Source organism: Melospiza melodia, chromosome 2, assembly GCF_035770615.1.
Source record: "Melospiza melodia melodia isolate bMelMel2 chromosome 2, bMelMel2.pri, whole genome shotgun sequence".
Taxonomy (NCBI): domain Eukaryota; kingdom Metazoa; phylum Chordata; class Aves; order Passeriformes; family Passerellidae; genus Melospiza; species Melospiza melodia.
This window is the reverse complement of record NC_086195.1, coordinates 118,955,321-118,973,144: the sequence shown is the minus strand read 5'-3', so window position 1 is coordinate 118,973,144 and position 17,824 is coordinate 118,955,321. Positions and strand designations below refer to the sequence as shown.

The 17,824-nt window shown below is 41.0% G+C and overlaps 1 protein-coding gene across 1 annotated transcript; it reads left to right on the top strand.

Moving 5' to 3' along the window:
* The first annotated feature begins 1,833 nt into the window (after positions 1-1,833).
* NIPA1 (NIPA magnesium transporter 1) lies at positions 1,834-17,241 on the top strand. The gene is made up of 5 exons (XM_063149726.1): positions 1,834-2,008; positions 5,240-5,287; positions 9,215-9,305; positions 10,543-10,703; positions 11,984-17,241. The coding sequence occupies exons 1-5, from the start codon at positions 1,849-1,851 to the stop codon at positions 12,493-12,495; spliced, it is 972 nt and encodes a 323-aa protein (XP_063005796.1). The 5' UTR covers positions 1,834-1,848; the 3' UTR covers positions 12,496-17,241.
* The last annotated feature ends 583 nt before the right edge of the window (positions 17,242-17,824 follow it).

The following is a 17,824-nucleotide window of genomic DNA, read 5'->3' as shown; positions in this document are numbered from 1 at the left end:
TCTGGTACCTGCTTTTGTCTTGCTTTAACCACAGCAGGGAGAGATTTTGAGTATAAAAACTGGCCAGGTTTGAGCTGTGTTTAGAAAGTTGCCTGATAATTAGATGCAAAGGCTGTTAAATATGTATCATTTTTCCACTGTGCAAGCATAAATTATTTCCTGTAATAATTTTTTCTGTACATGTTACTAGGCTGTATATAGATCAGAAATGGATATTTATAATTAGCCTGTATTTGTCTTCACCTCTATCTTTGTTTCCAAGGGTTGCTATGGATAACTGTTCTTCCACCTCCTGTGTACTCATTTTGCAGGTCTTGTGAGTCCCACAAGGATGAATCCACTCTTCCATCACATTCAGTATTGATACAATGATCCAATGAAACAGCCTAAGTGAAAATATGGGCACTACTGCAGTAACATTACATATCTTGCCATTAAACCTTAAAAAAATCATCACAGCGTTCCTGTGCCTTCCTAGGACAGCTGCCTCAAGCAGTGTAGGCAAACTAAGAAATATGCGACAAGAGAAATATTTCCAGGAGTTTGCCTCTTTTCTAAACTCATATTTCCTGAAAATGCCAAAATATGTGTGAAGAACCATGCCCAATTGCTAAAAATTACAAAAATATCCACTTCCATTTATATTAAGCCAAGATACCATAGCTCATTTCCTTAGACGGATGTTGCCACAGGAATCCATTATGGATTGATTTATTTCAACATATATCTGGAAACAGTAAGAACTGCAGTGAGATACCTGCTACAAAATGCTTTGCTGAGCAAGGAAGATTACTTTCAGCTCAGCACTTCATCTTTGAGAGGCTGAGGTCTCTCAAAGAGAAGTGGCCCTGTGATGGCCCAGCTGTATTGCTTCCAGAGGGACCTCCAGCCCTTCTCTGCAACGGCAGGATGGCTTCTGCTCGTGCCCTCCCAGGACCTGGAAGATGCTGAATGATAGCTAAGAAAGGAGGATCATAAATGTCAGAATCTGACATTGCTCTGCGCCATTAGAAGAGAGTGATTTTTTTCCTGGAAGTAAAAGTGGATTACCGGATTTACTGCAGGAGGGATTAGGGATCCCCCAGTTTTCAGGCAGCGTGCGTGACTCCCGGCAGAGGCCAGGCTTTCCCAGGGCGCAGCCACACAGTGCCTGGCTGATTGTCCGGCTCTGCCCCGCACCCTGGCCGGGCAGGGGGGATGGAGGGGCAGCTCCAGGGCACGGTGGGGCTGCGATGGCAGCCTCGACCCCCGCCTGGCCCTGCCGCCGCCACATCCCAGGCTCACGGGAGGCAACGTGAATTTTAGAAACCCCACGGGAAAGCGAGAGAGCTGGAAAGAAGCGCTGCTCGCACACCTGAAACTCTGGCCCGGCGGGACTCGTCTGTCCTGCACACCGTATCCCTCTGCACGTCTTCTCGCATCCCTCTGTCTTTCCGCATCCCTTCGCCCTGCCTCTACTCTCCTCTCCTTCCACATTCCTGTGCGCATTTCTCCACATCCCCCTGGTTTACATCGTCGCGCACCCCCTGCCCACGAACGCAGGCAGCTCCGAGCCTCTGCCCGGGGTCTGCCCCCGCCAGATCAGCGGCGGCGGGGCGGGGGGCTCGCAGCGGGGCGGGCGGGCTCGCCGGGCCCAGAGGCAGCGGTACCGGCCCGGCCCGGGGGGGCAGCGCGGCCGTGACGTCACCGTGCTGCCGTGCCCGGCGGGCCGCGCGCCAGGAGCCGCCGCTGCCGCCCGGAGCCGCCCCCGGCGCGGCGCAGCGCAGCGCAGGGCGGGTCCCGGCGCAGAGCCGCTGCCGGGAGCGCTGGGCCCGGGCAGCTGCCGCGCCTGCAGCTCTCGGCGGGGCCATGCGGATGGCGGTCGGTGCGGCAGCGGGCGAGGGGGCAGCGCAGAGCCCCGGCCCCGCCGCCGTGTCGCTGGGCTTGAGCGTGGCCGTGGTCTCCAGCCTGGTGAACGGCTCCACCTTCGTCCTGCAGAAGAAGGGGATCGTGCGGGCCCGCGGGAGAGGTAGGGGCCCGGTGCCGCGGTGGCCGCGGGTGGGAGCGCCGCTCCCGGGGCTTCCCGGCCTCCCTCCGCACCCCGGTACGCTCCCAGGTGTGCGGGGCCTCGGCTGCCCCCGGCGGGGCCGCTCCCTCCCTCCCTCGCCCGCAGCCTTCCCCGCGCTGCGGCGGTGCCGGCCCGGAGCGGAGGGCGGGAGGCGGCAGGGCTGCCCAGGGACCCGGCCCGGCGAGCAGGACGGGCACCCTCGGCTGGGTCGGAGCCTGTGTCGGGGGGTGCCCGTGCCGCCTGGTGTGCGGGACATCTTCCCGCGGTCTGGAGCGGGGAGCCGGCTTCAGTTTGTCACCTCAGCGTGTTTGACGGGAGAGCTCCGTGGCTGGCTCGAGGCGCAGGGCAGGTGATAGATGAGCGGAGAGGCGGCAGGCGCGGCGCGGTGCGGTGCGGGTCGGTCAGGGGGTGTCAGCGCTGGGGAAATGCGCGTCACCAACAGCCCCCGGTGTACGGGCAGAGCCCTGGTCTGACACACTGTAACACAGCACTGGGACTCGGGTGCTGTCTGCGCTCCTGCCCATACACAGGTTCTTCTTTTTCATGTACTTATGGGACTTTACCACCAGTTTCTGTGGCTTAGATAGTTTCTTGCCATGAACAGCACCAGCACATCTTGTTGCTTGTTTATTCCAGCGCTTCCACAGACACATGCAGGTTGTATCAGTCATGTGGTGGTTTCCACTTTTTGACAAGAGACAGATCAGTAACATAAATATTTCTTCTAACATAATATTTCTTCTATTTTTCATATTGAAATCCCATGCCTCATTATTATTTCCTGAGGTGAACATATTCAGGAACTGACTGTGCTGTCTAGACAGTGTAGCCAAAACAAAGCTGTAAATTCACGAGTGTGAAGATCTTCTGAATTTTATTTTGAAACTTGAGCTCCCCAAAGCATGCAGTTTAACAGCATTTTCTAGTTGCATCTTTGTACTTTGAACATAGGAAAATGCAATTTTAAAACATCTATTTATTTGTTTTTAGTATCATATTTTTATGTAAGGGGAAGACTGTAAACACAGGTTGCATCATGCCTTTGAATGGTATTACTGTGGTCAGTAGCCAATTGTTTTTGTAGGTGATGGTGTCTGTGTATGAGCATGTGTCCATAAGTTCTAGGAGCTCTTTTTAAAGAAAAATCCTTTTTAGTTCCAGGACAAAGTATTTTCTCTGTATCCATTTCATGTATGTAAATATGTACCTATATGTGCACATACGTATAATATACAAATATATATATGTGTAGATATATTTGTATTTGCATTTCTATTGCCTGCTGCATCTAGCATGTTCAGGGTGAATGCAGTGGAGAAAGCAAGCTTGGAACTATGTTACTACAACCTGGCAGCCTGATCTAATTTTTTTTTTTTTGCTTTTTCTGCAATGACCTTACATCTAAAGGCATCAGACAAACTTTTGTTTTGCAAGCATAGTCTCCCTTTCCCTCCAAGATGGCTGTAACCCATTTTGATTGTCCACTGAGAAATCACGTTTGCATCATAAATACAAACTTTTTTTTTTTTTTTTTTGAAAGGGAAACAATGAGAAAACACAAGAGAAAAAGAATAATTTTGCAACCCAAGGCAGCTGGAGGAAGTTTTCATTTAGACTGTATTTACTCCTGAAGAACTTTCAGTTGAGCACTGGGTTAAGTGAGTGACAGGCGTGTGCCTGTTTTCTCAGTGCTAGCAGTTGTAAAACTTCCTGTTTTGAAGATATTACTGGTGTTTGTGCATCTTGCTGAGCATTTTGTAGTTCTTTCTATTGGGATGCTCAGTGAGGAGGCATCCAGGAAAATACCCCAGGTTTTTCTCTATTTTGTGTTATGAACCAGTAGGGATCTGCCTTGAATTAGCAGTTGGAGCTGTGAGTCTGAGATGGCCAGTGTCAAATGATGTCTTCTTTCCATTGTCTTCAGCAGGTGTTGTATAATTAACAAGGAGGCACTTCAAGTCTCTTCTGTCTTCTCTCTTGAATCAATAATATAGTATTGATGTAATTAGCAATCCTTGTCTACTTACAAACAGCAGTGGGTGACAAATATTTTGCAAAGTTACCTTACTTGAGTCAATATTTTCTATAATTTCTGCCCCCAACAGTGTTTTTATTTTATATGCAATAACAAAAGTCTAAAAAATTACTACGCCCACTCTAAAGCTGGCCATTTTCATTAGTCATATTTCATCTCTTTTCAATTGTGTAGTGTGATTTTCAAGTGCTTAATTCTTTATATGTCTCCAGAGTTAGTGATGGCTGTGTTTTCCTTCCATTTGGGATTTCAGAGTAGGTACAGTATTGCCTACTACTCCAGCAGCTTTTGAGAGGGCGTCTTCCCAAATGAATGCAGAGCTGTATTGCTAGAAAGAGGAGCAAAACATAGGAGCATGACTTGATGCCAAGGTTGTGCCCAGAGAAGGCCATGCTTTTAGTTTAGGAAGTGGTCATGAGCCTTGATGTTCTGCAGAAGCAGAACTTCTGTGGTGCACAGGCTCCACCTGGGCACATCCCAAGGCAAGAGCTTGTAATCTGACAATGAAGATAACCACCCTCCAGTTTGGGAGGCACTAAGGACAATGCAGAGATTTTACTCCTCACTGAAAGTGAACTATGTTAGAAATTCAGAGACTTAAGTTGGAGCACTTTCCAATGCTTAAATGCAGGAAGATAAGGCGACACAATGGTCCTGCCAAACCTGTGTGCCAAAACTGCCAAAACAATTTCTCAGCTACATTTTTTCTGGTAAAATTTCACTGAGGTTGTATTAGCAAACTAACTGAGCCAATTCATGTTCTGTTTCCATAGGTTTACAGTTCTCCCAGAAGTGGTTTTAATTTGTATGTTTAAATGTCACCCTCAGAAGCATTTGTTGACATTTTGGATGCTTTTCTACACAATACTGCATTAGTGTCACATAGGTGGTACTTCAAACTGGAAACCAGAACTTCTGACAAATACATTGTCTTAAGAAAGTCTTACTTGGAAACATAAGCCAAATCCAATATTGGTTTTTTTTGTTTGTTTGTTTTTTGGGGTTTTTTTGTTTTTTTGTTTTTTTTTTTTAAATCTCAGATTCAGTTGCCTTGAAGAATAGATTTATGATTAAGGTCTTTAATAACTGAGACTGTTGTTTCATAGTTCCAATACTGTGATTTCTTATTTTTCTAATGCATTTTCCTATACTTCCAGGTACTTCATACTTAACTGATATAGTATGGTGGTCGGGCACTATTGCAAGTAAGTATCTTGAAAAGTTTTAATTTTTTTTTTAAAGGGAGCTTTGCTTAGATGGTGATAGGAGACGTCAGGAAATCTGGGTTTTCATCTTGAATCTTAGACTTCCTTGTCATGAAATTTCTATCCCTAGAAATATTCCACTTTTAGTAAACTCTTACCATGGCTACCAAGCCTGGTGGTGTTTGCAGAGGCAAAGAGCTGGGACAAACATGAGTCAGCCATCTTTCCACATTTCTAAACCATTTGGTGCTTGCAGCCCTTGGCAGCCACACACTGCTCTGACTCTGGGTTCCTGCATGGTTTGTGTCTCTGTATTGCACTGGCCAGCTCAGTTTTTAATAAAAGTCAAAGCTGAATTAAGAATTGTTGCTCTGCACAAAAGGGTTAATTGAACACATGTTATGTTTTAGATCAGAAAGCATTTGACCAGCTGCAATTAAAAAAAAAAACCCAAAATGCTTTTGGTTTCTTGTTCAACAGATACAGTTTCAGTTTTGCTTTTAATCTGCAAGATTAATGCAGAGCCTTCTGTGGTGCTGATATGAGATCAGTGTACTTTTACCCTTAATATCTTTGTAACTGCTAACACCAAGTTCATTTTCTGATGGGAATCTGGAGCATGGGGAGCAGCTAGCTTTCTCCTCTTACATGAGCCCTGGTTCTACCCACAAGTTTAGAATCATACCCCACTTTTAGATTCTAATCTAGCCTTTTGTGAATTATTTGGAAAGTTCTGATGCTGTTTCTGAGAAGTATATGGGTCCAGTTTTGCCTCTGATTTTGTGGCAGCAAGGTAGGTCTCTGATTTTTGGTTTTGTTGTCTTAAAGCTATGCAAAAGGAATGAAAACCAAGAGATCCCATTGAAGGACAAAGCTCACAGCAAGTGTAGAAGCCAACAGAGCTTCAGAAGAAAAGTCCTCAGCTGATTTAACCTGAGTTTAAGTAGGTCTTTGACAGTTTCCTCCCCTGACAGGATCACTACGCCTAAGTAAAAGTAAATCTGTACATCAGTCGCTGTTCACTCCCGAGGCTCCCATCTGTAATCTCTGAGCAGAAGGAGTTAAAAAAAGGGAGGTTTTATTACAGGACTTATCTTGGTGAATCAGAGAAAACAATTTCATGCTTAAAAGAGCTGACTGAACTGAATGAAGGCAAAACAGCTGAAGGGAATGGTATCAGCTGGCTTTTTTCCAGTAGCTAGATGCAGGTATTTCAAAACAAAACCTCAGTGGCTTTACCAAGGAACTGAGCAAGAAGAGCTGCTTGTGGATATTACAGACTCAGAATGGCAGCACAGTCACAAACAGCAGCAGCAAGGGCCAGGGAGGCACCTATGGGATGCAGAAAAAGGCTCTGTGGGGAAAGGTGTTACTTGTGGAATTAGCAAAGCCCCCAGTTATCTGGGTGAAATGATAACAGCTGACATCATTTTCTCAAGCAGAGAATTTGGAGTTTATATGACTAACAAAAACAAAAACCACATAAACTCTATCAACTTGTTCTCATGGTGTTTGTTCAGATGGTGAGTAAGTGTTTCTGTGTTGGCATGCTGACTCAGCATAATGCTGCCCAACCATTTGGGGGCCCTGGGATCCACTGGATTACTGAAGACTTCAGAGGAAGGGCTGCACATTCTGCACATTTCCTTACTCTGTAGTCAAAAGAGTGAATGCTGCATGTATACAGGTATTTCAATGAGCATTAAACTAATTAATTGGCTAATTAATTAGTTTCAGTGCAAGTTTTGATAGCAGCAGTGATGTGGCTGGTTCTTGCAGTGAAAACATCTGCATTAGTGTTGAATTATAGATGGGGAGCACACTTGTGAAGTGTATCTCCTATTTGTCACCACAGACTGGGCTGTATTTCACATTTCATAGCAGAGTTGGGGCTCCTGACCTGGTCTTTAAAAAGAAACTAGGTTGGAAGATGAATTCTAGAAACATACTTAATGTACTTGATGCATGTGAGCTGCAAATAGACTTTCAGTTAGTGGGAGCAGGCTGAAGTTTGTCTGAAATAAAGCCCCTGGCATGCCAAGAATAGGTATCTTTTGCAGTTCAGGTCTACTTCTGGTCTCCTTGCTAATGGAGACATGCCAGTGTGCATCAGGTTTTGTGTTGCAGTAACTTTGAGGGTACTGGTACTTGTTCATCATATTAAAAGCTTGGTGTGCCTTCAAGAACTGAAGTCATGTCTTGACTTACAGCACTGATGTATCTGATGAGGAATTTCTGTTCAGAGAGGACTGGAAATGTTGGCAGCAAAGGTCCTCAACATTGGGTAGATGGTAAAAATCACTGAGCTTCTTTTTTTAATTGGTGTTAACTAGTCCTGGTCTGTCATTTGTGGTGGTAAGGGACTGCTCCTACTACTGGTTACTACTACATGGTGATATGGAAAATCTCCAGTAAGTTCAGTTACCTTACAATATGTTCCATTTGACTGAAGCTTCAGAGACAGAAGCTACTTTATGGATTGATGTTGATGCCATCTGTTAAGTGTTCTTCCAACAGAAAGTTCAGACACCTGACCTCCAAAAAAAGCACCCTTTTGTCCGAGTCATTTAGAAATGTATGTCATCTGCAGAAATGCAGAGTGCCAGCTGTGCACCATTCTCCATCCAAGATCTGCCCCAATGCCTTCAGATGCCTTGAAGATAATGCCAGAGTTGCTGCATAGATCTCCAAACAGCCTGAGGCTGATAACTGAGTTACTCCGTTCCTAGGGACAGGGAGATCACCACTATCTCTTGTGCCTCAGAAATGCTGCTGCTCATCAATTTCTGTGTCTCACTCCTGCACATAGAGAAAGCCTCAGTGAATTTAATTAGTATAATTTTTCCACACTCTGCAATTTTGCAAGTTTTTTTGTCTCCTTCGTACTTCCTGTAGGTTACACAGGTCTTCAGCTCTACTGATAATGTGAGCTAAATTGGTAAATTAATTAATGTTTGCAGAGTGCTTTGCAGATGTAAAAAATTGGATGATAGTAATGACATTTGATAGTTGAGGGCAGTGCCAGCCTGAGCATAAAGACATCTTGGATTCTTGAAATGTTTTTAAATGCTGATAATGGCTTTTAACAGCAACTGGAAATTTGAGCTGTAATATGTGCTCAATCTCAAGCTTATTGCCAGTTACCACAGACCCTGTAACTATACGAGTATGCTGACCTATTATAAACTTGCCAGCACTTGCAAAACCATCTAGCTTTTAGTTTTTAACTGAAAACTTGAACACGTGAACTGTTGTCACAGCTGTGATGTGCAATACTGTGGTAAATCTTGGAATTTACTTTTACTGGAAGAAAGAGAAATAAGGTTGAGGCTGTTACTGTGTCTTTTCTGGCATGTTCTTTTTACAGTTGTCAGGAATGACTTTGGATGTTACATAGTTATGAAAAGTTGGTGTAGTATATTGAAGAGCCCTTATGCATGTGCTTAGTGTTTCAGTAGTAGATTCCTCAGCGCTGTCTTTGTTTCCCCCCCAAAAACTAACACTGCTGTTAGGAACTATAATCAAGTACATTTGTTTTATGAGAATGCACATTCTAAGGATGAAGCCATGGATTATATATACTTTTACCCCTCCTCATACAAATATTTGAGTGTAATACTGTGATTATAATCCATGAGTGTTTCTAATTCATAGTCTTATTTATATTTAACTAAGAGAAATTACAAATGAGATTATTTACTGTGCCCACTTGGATATTCTTGTGTGGCAAATATAAATCTTGTATTAACAAATACAAAACTATAGAAAATTTCCAGCCATTTTGTTTATGTGCAAAATTAACAGAACTAAGCAAATTGTAACGTCTGTTTTCCCATTAGGTCAGTCTTTCCCAAACAGTATTGGGCAAGTTTTGATTACTTGTTTTTACAAAGGGGTTTAAAGGCTTATTTCTGGTTCTCTTGACAGTGGCACTGGGTCAAATAGGGAATTTCTTGGCCTACACTGCAGTCCCAACTGTGCTAGTGACGCCCTTGGGAGCTCTTGGCGTTCCATTTGGGTAAGAGTTTGCTTTTCTTGTTCTTATCTGGATGTCATTACTACTTAGTAAAATGTCAGATGGACTCAGTGCTCACTGGAGGTCCACTGAGAAATGTCAGGCTTATGGCTGTTCATGATGTGTTACAATGTCACTTATTCCTGTTTTCCCCGGGAAAGCATGGCTGGGGGAAGGCAGTGAAGAACAGTTTTCCTCAGTATCTTCTGCTTTTAGTTCTCACTATGATTTCAAACAGATAAACTTTTTTTTTTCCTCCCTTTTCTGTGATTGTTCTGGACTTTTCTGCCTATTCTCTAGTTCACAGTTGCCTTACAATGTAGATCTTTCCTTTTGTCTCACAGTCTTTCCAGCTATCCATAGCCCACGTGTGTTTATTGATGCTGATTTCATTTTATTGGATCTGGCCTCTTGCCAAGGAGGAAAACTCAAGGGAGTTCCTTGCACATGCATGCCCCTGGCTTCTTAGAAGTTATGTGTGTGGGAGGCACAGAAAAGGCAGTGAGTTTAAGGAGTTTAATATGTAACTAATGTTTTGTGAATAGATGAATTACAGTTGTTGAACTACTGCAGTGAAAAAGCACAACTCTTTGAAAACAAAGCTGTGCATTACCTTGAGATTTTTCTGTTGCCTGCACTGGTCATCTGCTTCAGAGTATAGATGGCATTGCTTCATGTCTGTCTTTAGCTTTATCACTATGAAGCACACTGATGGTGCTTTAAATACCTCCTATTATTTTAACCTAGGCCACTTATTTTTGCTCACTTTGGTCAGCTACATATCTGAGCCCAGCCCCGGGATCTTTGTAACCAAAGGTCACTTTTATCTCCTGACTGCTTAACACCTATAAAATGGGGCTTTGTGGCAGCTCACCAAATTGGTAGTGGGTAGATGTCTACCTTGGGGTCAGATGTCTGGTTTGGGAGGTTTCAGTTTTTGGGGGGGAGGGTTGAGGGGGTGGTGTGGTTTTGCTTTTTGAGGTGTTGTGTCTAGAAGTTTTGCTGGGGTTTGTGTCTTGTTTTGTTGTGTTGTTTTGGTTTTTTTTCCTAAGGTGAGATGTCAAGGATGGAGTAAAACTGCAAATGGATAAATCTTTCCTCAGATAAGTAGGAAATACATTTTGAGAATTCATCAGCATTTGATAGTATTCCTTTAAAAGGGTAATTCTTACGGCACAGCACTGTTAAACATTTTTAACAGGATGTAGTCAAACTTCTGTTTTTCTTCCTCTTTTCAAAGGTCCATTTTAGCTTCTTACCTGCTGAAAGAGAAACTGAACATTCTTGGCAAGCTGGGATGTTTGCTGAGCTGTGCTGGGTCTGTTGTTCTCATTATCCATTCCCCGAAGTCTGAGAGTGTAACAACTCAGGCTGAGCTTGAAGAGAAGCTTACAAATCCAGGTAGTTTGTTTTTTCATTGATTCATGATTTTCTGATGTTGAGCAGGAACATGCTTGAGGAAGAGGGTTACCACTTCTACCAGGTAGGGAAATTGACTGATGAAGAAATCACAGTGTGACAGAGGCAAATCAATATAGGTTTTGTGTAAGAATACTATGCCCTGCTCTTCTTAGAACTTGTTGTAGTTATTGGGACATGTGTGCAGAAAGGAAAACATGGATACTTTTGAAAACATTATCCTGCACAGCAAGCTCAGAACAATGGCCAGTTGAACTTGTAATTTTATAACATTATGAAAAGACTGTATCTTGCTATTTAGAGATGAAAAGTGTAAATCTAGGACCTCAATTTAAGTTATTTTATACAAAACAAAAAAAAAATACTCTCTTTCTTCTCTCCTTTATTTCTCCATGTTTTTTTAATTAAAAGTTTATACTAAATACCAGTTGTGTTCCCAGATTTATTTGCACAATAAAGGTATGTAGAAATAGGCTGTTGAGACATATGCTGAAATGCCTGTTCTTTCTCACCAGCTGCTGGAGGACACATACTGGTACTAATATGTTCCAGGCTCATTTTTATTTTTCTTGCTTAAGCGCCAAACTGCCAACTATTGTTTTTCTTGTATTTGCTTGAAGTGAGAGAAACTCAAACCTAATAACAACAGCTATTCAAAAAGTCTGCAAACAAAGAAAAGGAAACAAATACCTTAGTCTCAGTTTACCATTTAAATCTGAACAAAGAGCATTGGCTCTGTATTTTTTTAAACTCTAAAGCATGAAATGTTTTTCACTCCTCTTATATGTATACTGATTGTATAATGTAAATAATATGGCCTCATCTTTGTTCTAACTCATGTGCTCACCTTAGTGGGATATAATTTTATGTTGAAGCTCTTTGCTGGATCTATACACCGTGCTTTAATGAACTGTTTATGAATGAGGTGTTATCTTTCTGTCTGTCATAGGAGACTTTAAGGAGTATAGTCCTAATGGAAAAGAGAATAAGGTTAAAAAAAGCCATCTGAAATCCATTTCAAATGTGCCACAGTGTGTTATTTTGTACATGGTTATTTGTTTTTCCCAAAGAGCATGACATCATCATCAGGTTTTGATGCCAATATTTCTGGAAGCTAAGTGATTTGGGTCTGTCTTCAATAGCAAATCTTAATTGTGATGTATACCTGAAAGTCACTGCTAGGACAGGATTTGCCTGCTAAAATCTTTAGAAGACCTAGAGTTCTCATCTTGATATTTTCTTGTTTTCTTTTTGTTTTCCAGTTTTCGTGGGTTATCTCTGCATAGTGCTGCTAATGCTTCTCCTGCTTATCTTCTGGATAGCTCCAGCTCATGGACCTACTAATATTATGGTTTACATCAGTATTTGCTCTCTGTTGGGCAGTTTCACTGTTCCCAGCACAAAAGGCATTGGGCTGGCTGCTCAAGATATCTTTCACAATAACCCATCAAGTCAAAGGGCTCTGTACCTCTGTCTGGTACTTCTGGCAGTATTAGGATGTAGCATTATCATTCAGTTCAGATACATCAATAAGGCACTGGAGTGTTTTGACTCCTCTGTGTTTGGTGCCATCTACTATGTTGTGTTTACCACTCTAGTCCTGCTGGCTTCAGCCATCCTTTTCAGGGAATGGAGTAATGTAGGAGTCGTAGATTTTTTGGGCATGGCTTGTGGATTCACCACAGTGTCTATTGGAATTGTTCTTATACAAGTCTTCAAGGAATTCAACTTCAATATTGGAGATTTAAACAAACCTAACATGAAGACAGATTAAAATATTTTTGAGGGGAAACTGGATGGCTCAGGGAAGGATGCAGAGCTGTTCATTTCTAGGTCACTATTTCAAATAGAATTCAGGTTGGTAACTACCCTCTGACAATTTGGTGGCCTATGTGAAATGAACTGGAGGCTTCCATCCAGTTTCAAAGGAACAGCTGTCCATGTAACCCAGTCAACACAATAAATGACCTTAATTGGAACTACTAATTGAGTCAGCATAGAGACCGATGTATTTCCTCACTGTAAAAGGTAGTCCATCAGAAGAGCTCTGTGAATATTCTGACAGACCTGTGTGAAAGCTTGTGTTGAGACTTCTGAGGCACCATTTCTGTGGGCAGAGGACATCAGTTTCTAATGCACTCAATCTGATACCTTTCATCACAAGTGATGTATACCTTAAAATACAGGGGGAAAAGTAAGTGGAACAATTTGTGAGTCTCAGTATAGCAATGTCTTCACCATCAAGGCTGTGAATTCTCAGACAAATGTTGGATCATGGACTGTAATTTGTTCTTTTTAGTGACTGTCTTGGCAACTTTGTCAGCCATGCGGTGAAGACACAGGGGAGTTGTAAATTGAGTTCTCTGTTCAGAGCAGTGGACCCTTAAATATCTTTCACTAGTTACTTATCAGCTCATGGTAGTGTCCAGGTATGCATTTTCCTTTGTAACTTACATACATTAAGACATACTGCATTCATCTAAGAGTGTTTAAGTGGGAGCAGGTAGAAAGACTGTGAAGGATGTGGAAATGATGCACAGGCTTACTGCCTACATTGGCTTATTTGTAAGCAGCTCAGAACTGTTTCAGTGCCTTTGCAATCAAAAAATACTGCATAATTTTGAATGTATTTGTTTCAGATGGCCTATACTGGTTTAATAATTCAATTTCACTGTCTACAATATCAGACTATATTCAAATTCTAAACGTATAAAGTATCTAGAAGGACCATATGTTTTTGGAACAATTTACAAACCTGAACTGAAACCCCTGGATGCCTTGACAGCTTCTGAAAAACTCGTAGTCCTAATGGGAAGAGGAGTGTTGAAATCAGTTCAGCATACCTTTATTTTAGTTTAGTGACTAAATGCAGGAGACCATTTTGTTGAACAGCTAATAAATAGGGACCATTAAAAAAAAAGTAATTTAAAAGAGAGAGGAGCATGAGATTTCTCATGGCTCAAAAAAGATGGTCTGATGTTCTTGTAATGTGGGAAAAGGAGGTTAAATACTGAAAAAACAAAAGCATTCTGAGAGTTTTAGGTAACTGACAGGGACATCCATTCAGATCAGTAATTCACAGACTTGTGTGAACACTTCAGTTGTTATATTTTTACAAGTAGTACACACAGCTTAAGCTATGATGAAGATGACTCCAAACAGCTCAGTTTAAACCATTTAGAGAATATTGATATGTTAAAGAATGAAACACTTAATTTCATGTTCTACTTACATTTGGTCAAAAAGTTGAAGTCTTGAAAAGCAGTGAATATTTGTTTCAGTCTAAGTACAAAAATGAGTACAGTGGAACTCAACGTCTCTAGATGAGAACATCTCCCGAGAAAACAGAAAATCCCAATGTGATTACAAGACAATATTTGAGAAAATTCACAACATTTTATCAAGAAATCATGAATGTAGCTTTGTGGCTGCCTGACAGGACCATGGATGTTGATTAGTGGGGAGTAATACTGTCTGCTCTTGTGATGTTTTTTGTTGACCTGAATTGAGGTTTCCTTAAAACTCAGCCTCCATTTTCATTTAAAATGAATGCTGTAAGCCCTACTAATGGCAGCAATAATTGCAGAAGTGAATCCAAAAGATTTAGTGTTCTGAGGGGACTGTTCTGAGGGAGTAAGAGCCCTACTATGTTATTTGCAAGGTTGTTTTAAAACTCCATATTGCAGGGAATGGCTCTTGAGTTGGCAGAAATGTGCATTGTTACAGGCCAACATGCAGTAACTGGTTATCTTAATGAAATAGAGTAGCTCTAGCAGAGAAAAGACCATCTTCATAGATTTTCAAATATTATGCAAGGTTTTTAGAAAGTCTGAGAATTGTAGATGAGGGTAATTGGGCTATGAAATCTGGTTAAACTAGCATCTGTCCATTATTGATTGGAAGATGGTATCTTGGTTCTCAGCAAACATTCATATTTTGTCATGTTAATTCCCTTTTTTTTTTTTTTTTGATTGAACCTGGAATTGCACATAGGTTATGAGACCTGTACTAACCTACTTGTTTTAAAACAATGTTATCTGTTTTTTGAAGCAGTCAAGTTGTCTTTTCAAAATTCAGCTGAAAGCTCATGAGTTGTATGTTGGCTTTGTATTAGCCTTTAATCTCTGAAGACTTTTCTGAAAATCTTTATGTCAGAATGGAAATTATTGTGGTCTCATCTTACTCCTTCTTTGGCTGGTTTGAAAATTAATTCTTAATTATTTATAAAGTGCCTGTCCTAGTATGTTAGATGCATATGCAAATTATTAGTAAATTTTAGATTCAGAATAACTTGATTGCCCTGTCTAAACCTTGACATTTTCTGCACCACATGAAGTTTACTTGCTAAGTGCTCACTATGCAGAGGAAGAATAAAGTAGCAACCATATTCTGTGGTCCTCTGACCATTGTAACCACTGATAAATATCAGCACAGTTCTCTTCTCCCCAGCTGCTCCTCATCTCTGATGAGCTTTCTAGAAATGTCTAATTAACCTTGATGTTTAAAACAAAGACGTCAAAAGCCAGCACATAAGGTGAAAGAAATTCTTGTGGCCTTGCACATCATTTGTATCTGCAGCCTTTTACTTCTTGAATGCTAAGTAACTGAAAGCTTTATTTTTGCTACTTTGTTCAGTGTAGCAGTGTTCTTTCAAGTTCTGCTGTACCTGGATCTGGTTCAGTTCTAACTTTAGAAATGTATTAGCATTTTCTGTTGTCACTGTTGATAGGATTCTTTCCCCCTCCATCCCACGCCCTCCTCTTTCCAGGTGTCCTACCTTTTTTAGTCCCATTGCTTTTCTGATTTAAAAGGAGGCACTGATGAAGTTGAATTTTAGCTGTTCCCTCTTTTTTCCACCCCTTTGACAAGTAAGCACTTTGAATAAGACAGATATCCGAGTTCCATCATCTCAGGGAGCAAATGTGCATAGTTGTCTCCTGAGCTCTGGCATCCCTCAAGGGTCTGCCCTTTTCACATTCTCATTGTGTTATATGCATTGATAGCTGCAAGCCAGATGATTTCAGTTCTGATTCCAAAGTAGAAATGGGAGAGGCTACCCATGGAAAAACTGGATTCATTACAGTGGTGGAATGCATTTGAATTCTGTTCAGATCCACAGGAAAGGTGTTTCACTCCCTATGTCTGACTTCTGTTATACTTGTCAAACTTATTTACTTGGTACTCACTTGAGGATGGCTCTTTGATCATTATCCCTTCAGTGTATGGAGGATTTGCATTTGTCAGTCACAATCTCTATTAGGTGTCAAACACAAAAATCCCTCAAATGTTCAGTAGGAGAATAGAAACCTTTTTGATACAACCAAAAAACCACATTTGTTACACTTAGAGTACTTCTGTAAAAAAAGAAAAATACCTAAACAAGTTATCTGCTGTATTGACTTTCCAGGACTCTGTATGTGTAAATAGAGCCTATTTATTAGTGAGCTGCAACTAACATTAATAAGAACCTGTCATACCATAGTTTGACAAGTGAGGCTTCCTATTAATAATATGGATTTTATTGGAACATATGTATTTTTCTGAAGTAACTAGCACTGAAAAATCAAAACACTGGATTAAGTTGTTGAAACAGTAGAAAGTAAGGTTTAGCTTTCATTTGATTTTTTAAAAATACAGGGTTTGTATTTGAAGAAATTTGGGGTTAATAATTAGGGGGTGCTTTAAATGGGAAGTTGTTTGCACATTGTACCCCCCCTCACATTCTTGTTTCATAAAAATAAGACATCGAGGATTCTACAGATATTCCCTGGTTGTCTTGAGATGGTGTAACTACTGAAGTTTTACTGTTAAATCAAGCATTATCAAATGTTTATCTGTTACCTGTTGTCTTTGTAATAATTCTTTGGTGCTATCTATGGGCTTACAGAATGCAGATTTTTAATGTGTACTGTGTTAGGCACCAATGTTGTCAACAGTTATCATTACTAGTGCCCAAGTGTATCAGACAGCAATGTTGAAATGTTACGGATTAAGAAATTTCTTTTTAAAAGCTTCCAATAAGTTTGGCTTTTCTTTATTGTTTGTGGTTGTGTTGGGTCCTTCCATGTCCACATGCCTCCCCAGACAGTTGCTCTATAGAGTGGAAAATATTGGAAAAGATTACACAAAAAGGGTATTTTTAAGTCTTTTTTTTTTTTTTTTTTTTTTAATTTCCCTTTTTTTTTTCCCCGGAATGTAAAAAGTAGTTCTAATTGGATGTAGGGAAAAGGTAGTTGGCAACAAAAATACAATGTCAGGTTTGGTTGCTTCAATGCTCTTGCAATATAGTTACTACAGATTACATAAAAACCGTTTATTTTATTAGCTTCCAAATAATGTATATATAGATTTGTTAATGGCTTACAAGTCAAGCTTACTCTTTTTGCTTTTTAAAAAATAGTTATAGGCATGTTGTATTTGCCTTGTGTAAATTATAAAAGGCTATTTAGTAAGTTTTCTGATAACTAATCTATTTATTAACCTGTATTGTTTTAAAATAAATGATTTATTTCTAGCTCAATGCTTGTTTTGTGACTTGTTTTTAGCAAATGGGGTCAGAGGGAAATCAAGTTTCCTATACACTGCTTTACAGGCTAATTCCAATTCATAAGCCTAAATTATTTCCATTTTATTTCATAAAATAGCAGCTTTGCTTTTAACCAGAATAGCAGATTCGTGCCTGGGTATGGATCAGTTGGCCTACAGAGGGCCAGTTGATCTATACCAGTATCTACCAGCAGGCTGCAGTCTCAATGTCTTCATTGGACTGAAGTGTGCTCACAGGTAGAATGAAGACTTCTCTGGCAAAAATGTTTGCTGGGCCTTGAGTCACTTCCAACTGTGTATTCAGGGTTAACACGTGCTGTGTTCCTGCACTGCTGTACATTGGTTACTTGCTAGAGCTTCTATTCCAAGATTTACTGCTCCACACTTGGCTGTGCATCAAGTGGCAACAGCTGTAAAGAAGTCTGTGTCACCAGTCTAATTTACTCTCTGTCGTAATAGCTCTCTGTAGAAAGAATTGCTTGGAAAACTGCAGTGATTGCCCATCTCATTCTTCATCTGAAATTCCTAGCCCCTCGTATCAGGTACTGGCAAATACA

Excerpts from the sequence above, each read along its gene's own strand:
- NIPA1 (XM_063149726.1), top strand. The coding sequence starts at position 1,849 with ATGCGGATGGCGGTCGGTGCGGCAGCGGGCGAGGGGGCAGCGCAGAGC. Across the intron at positions 5,288-9,214 it reads GTGGTCGGGCACTATTGCAA|TGGCACTGGGTCAAATAGGG; the intron begins GTAAGTATCTTG and ends TTCTCTTGACAG. Across the intron at positions 9,306-10,542 it reads GCTCTTGGCGTTCCATTTGG|GTCCATTTTAGCTTCTTACC; the intron begins GTAAGAGTTTGC and ends CTCTTTTCAAAG.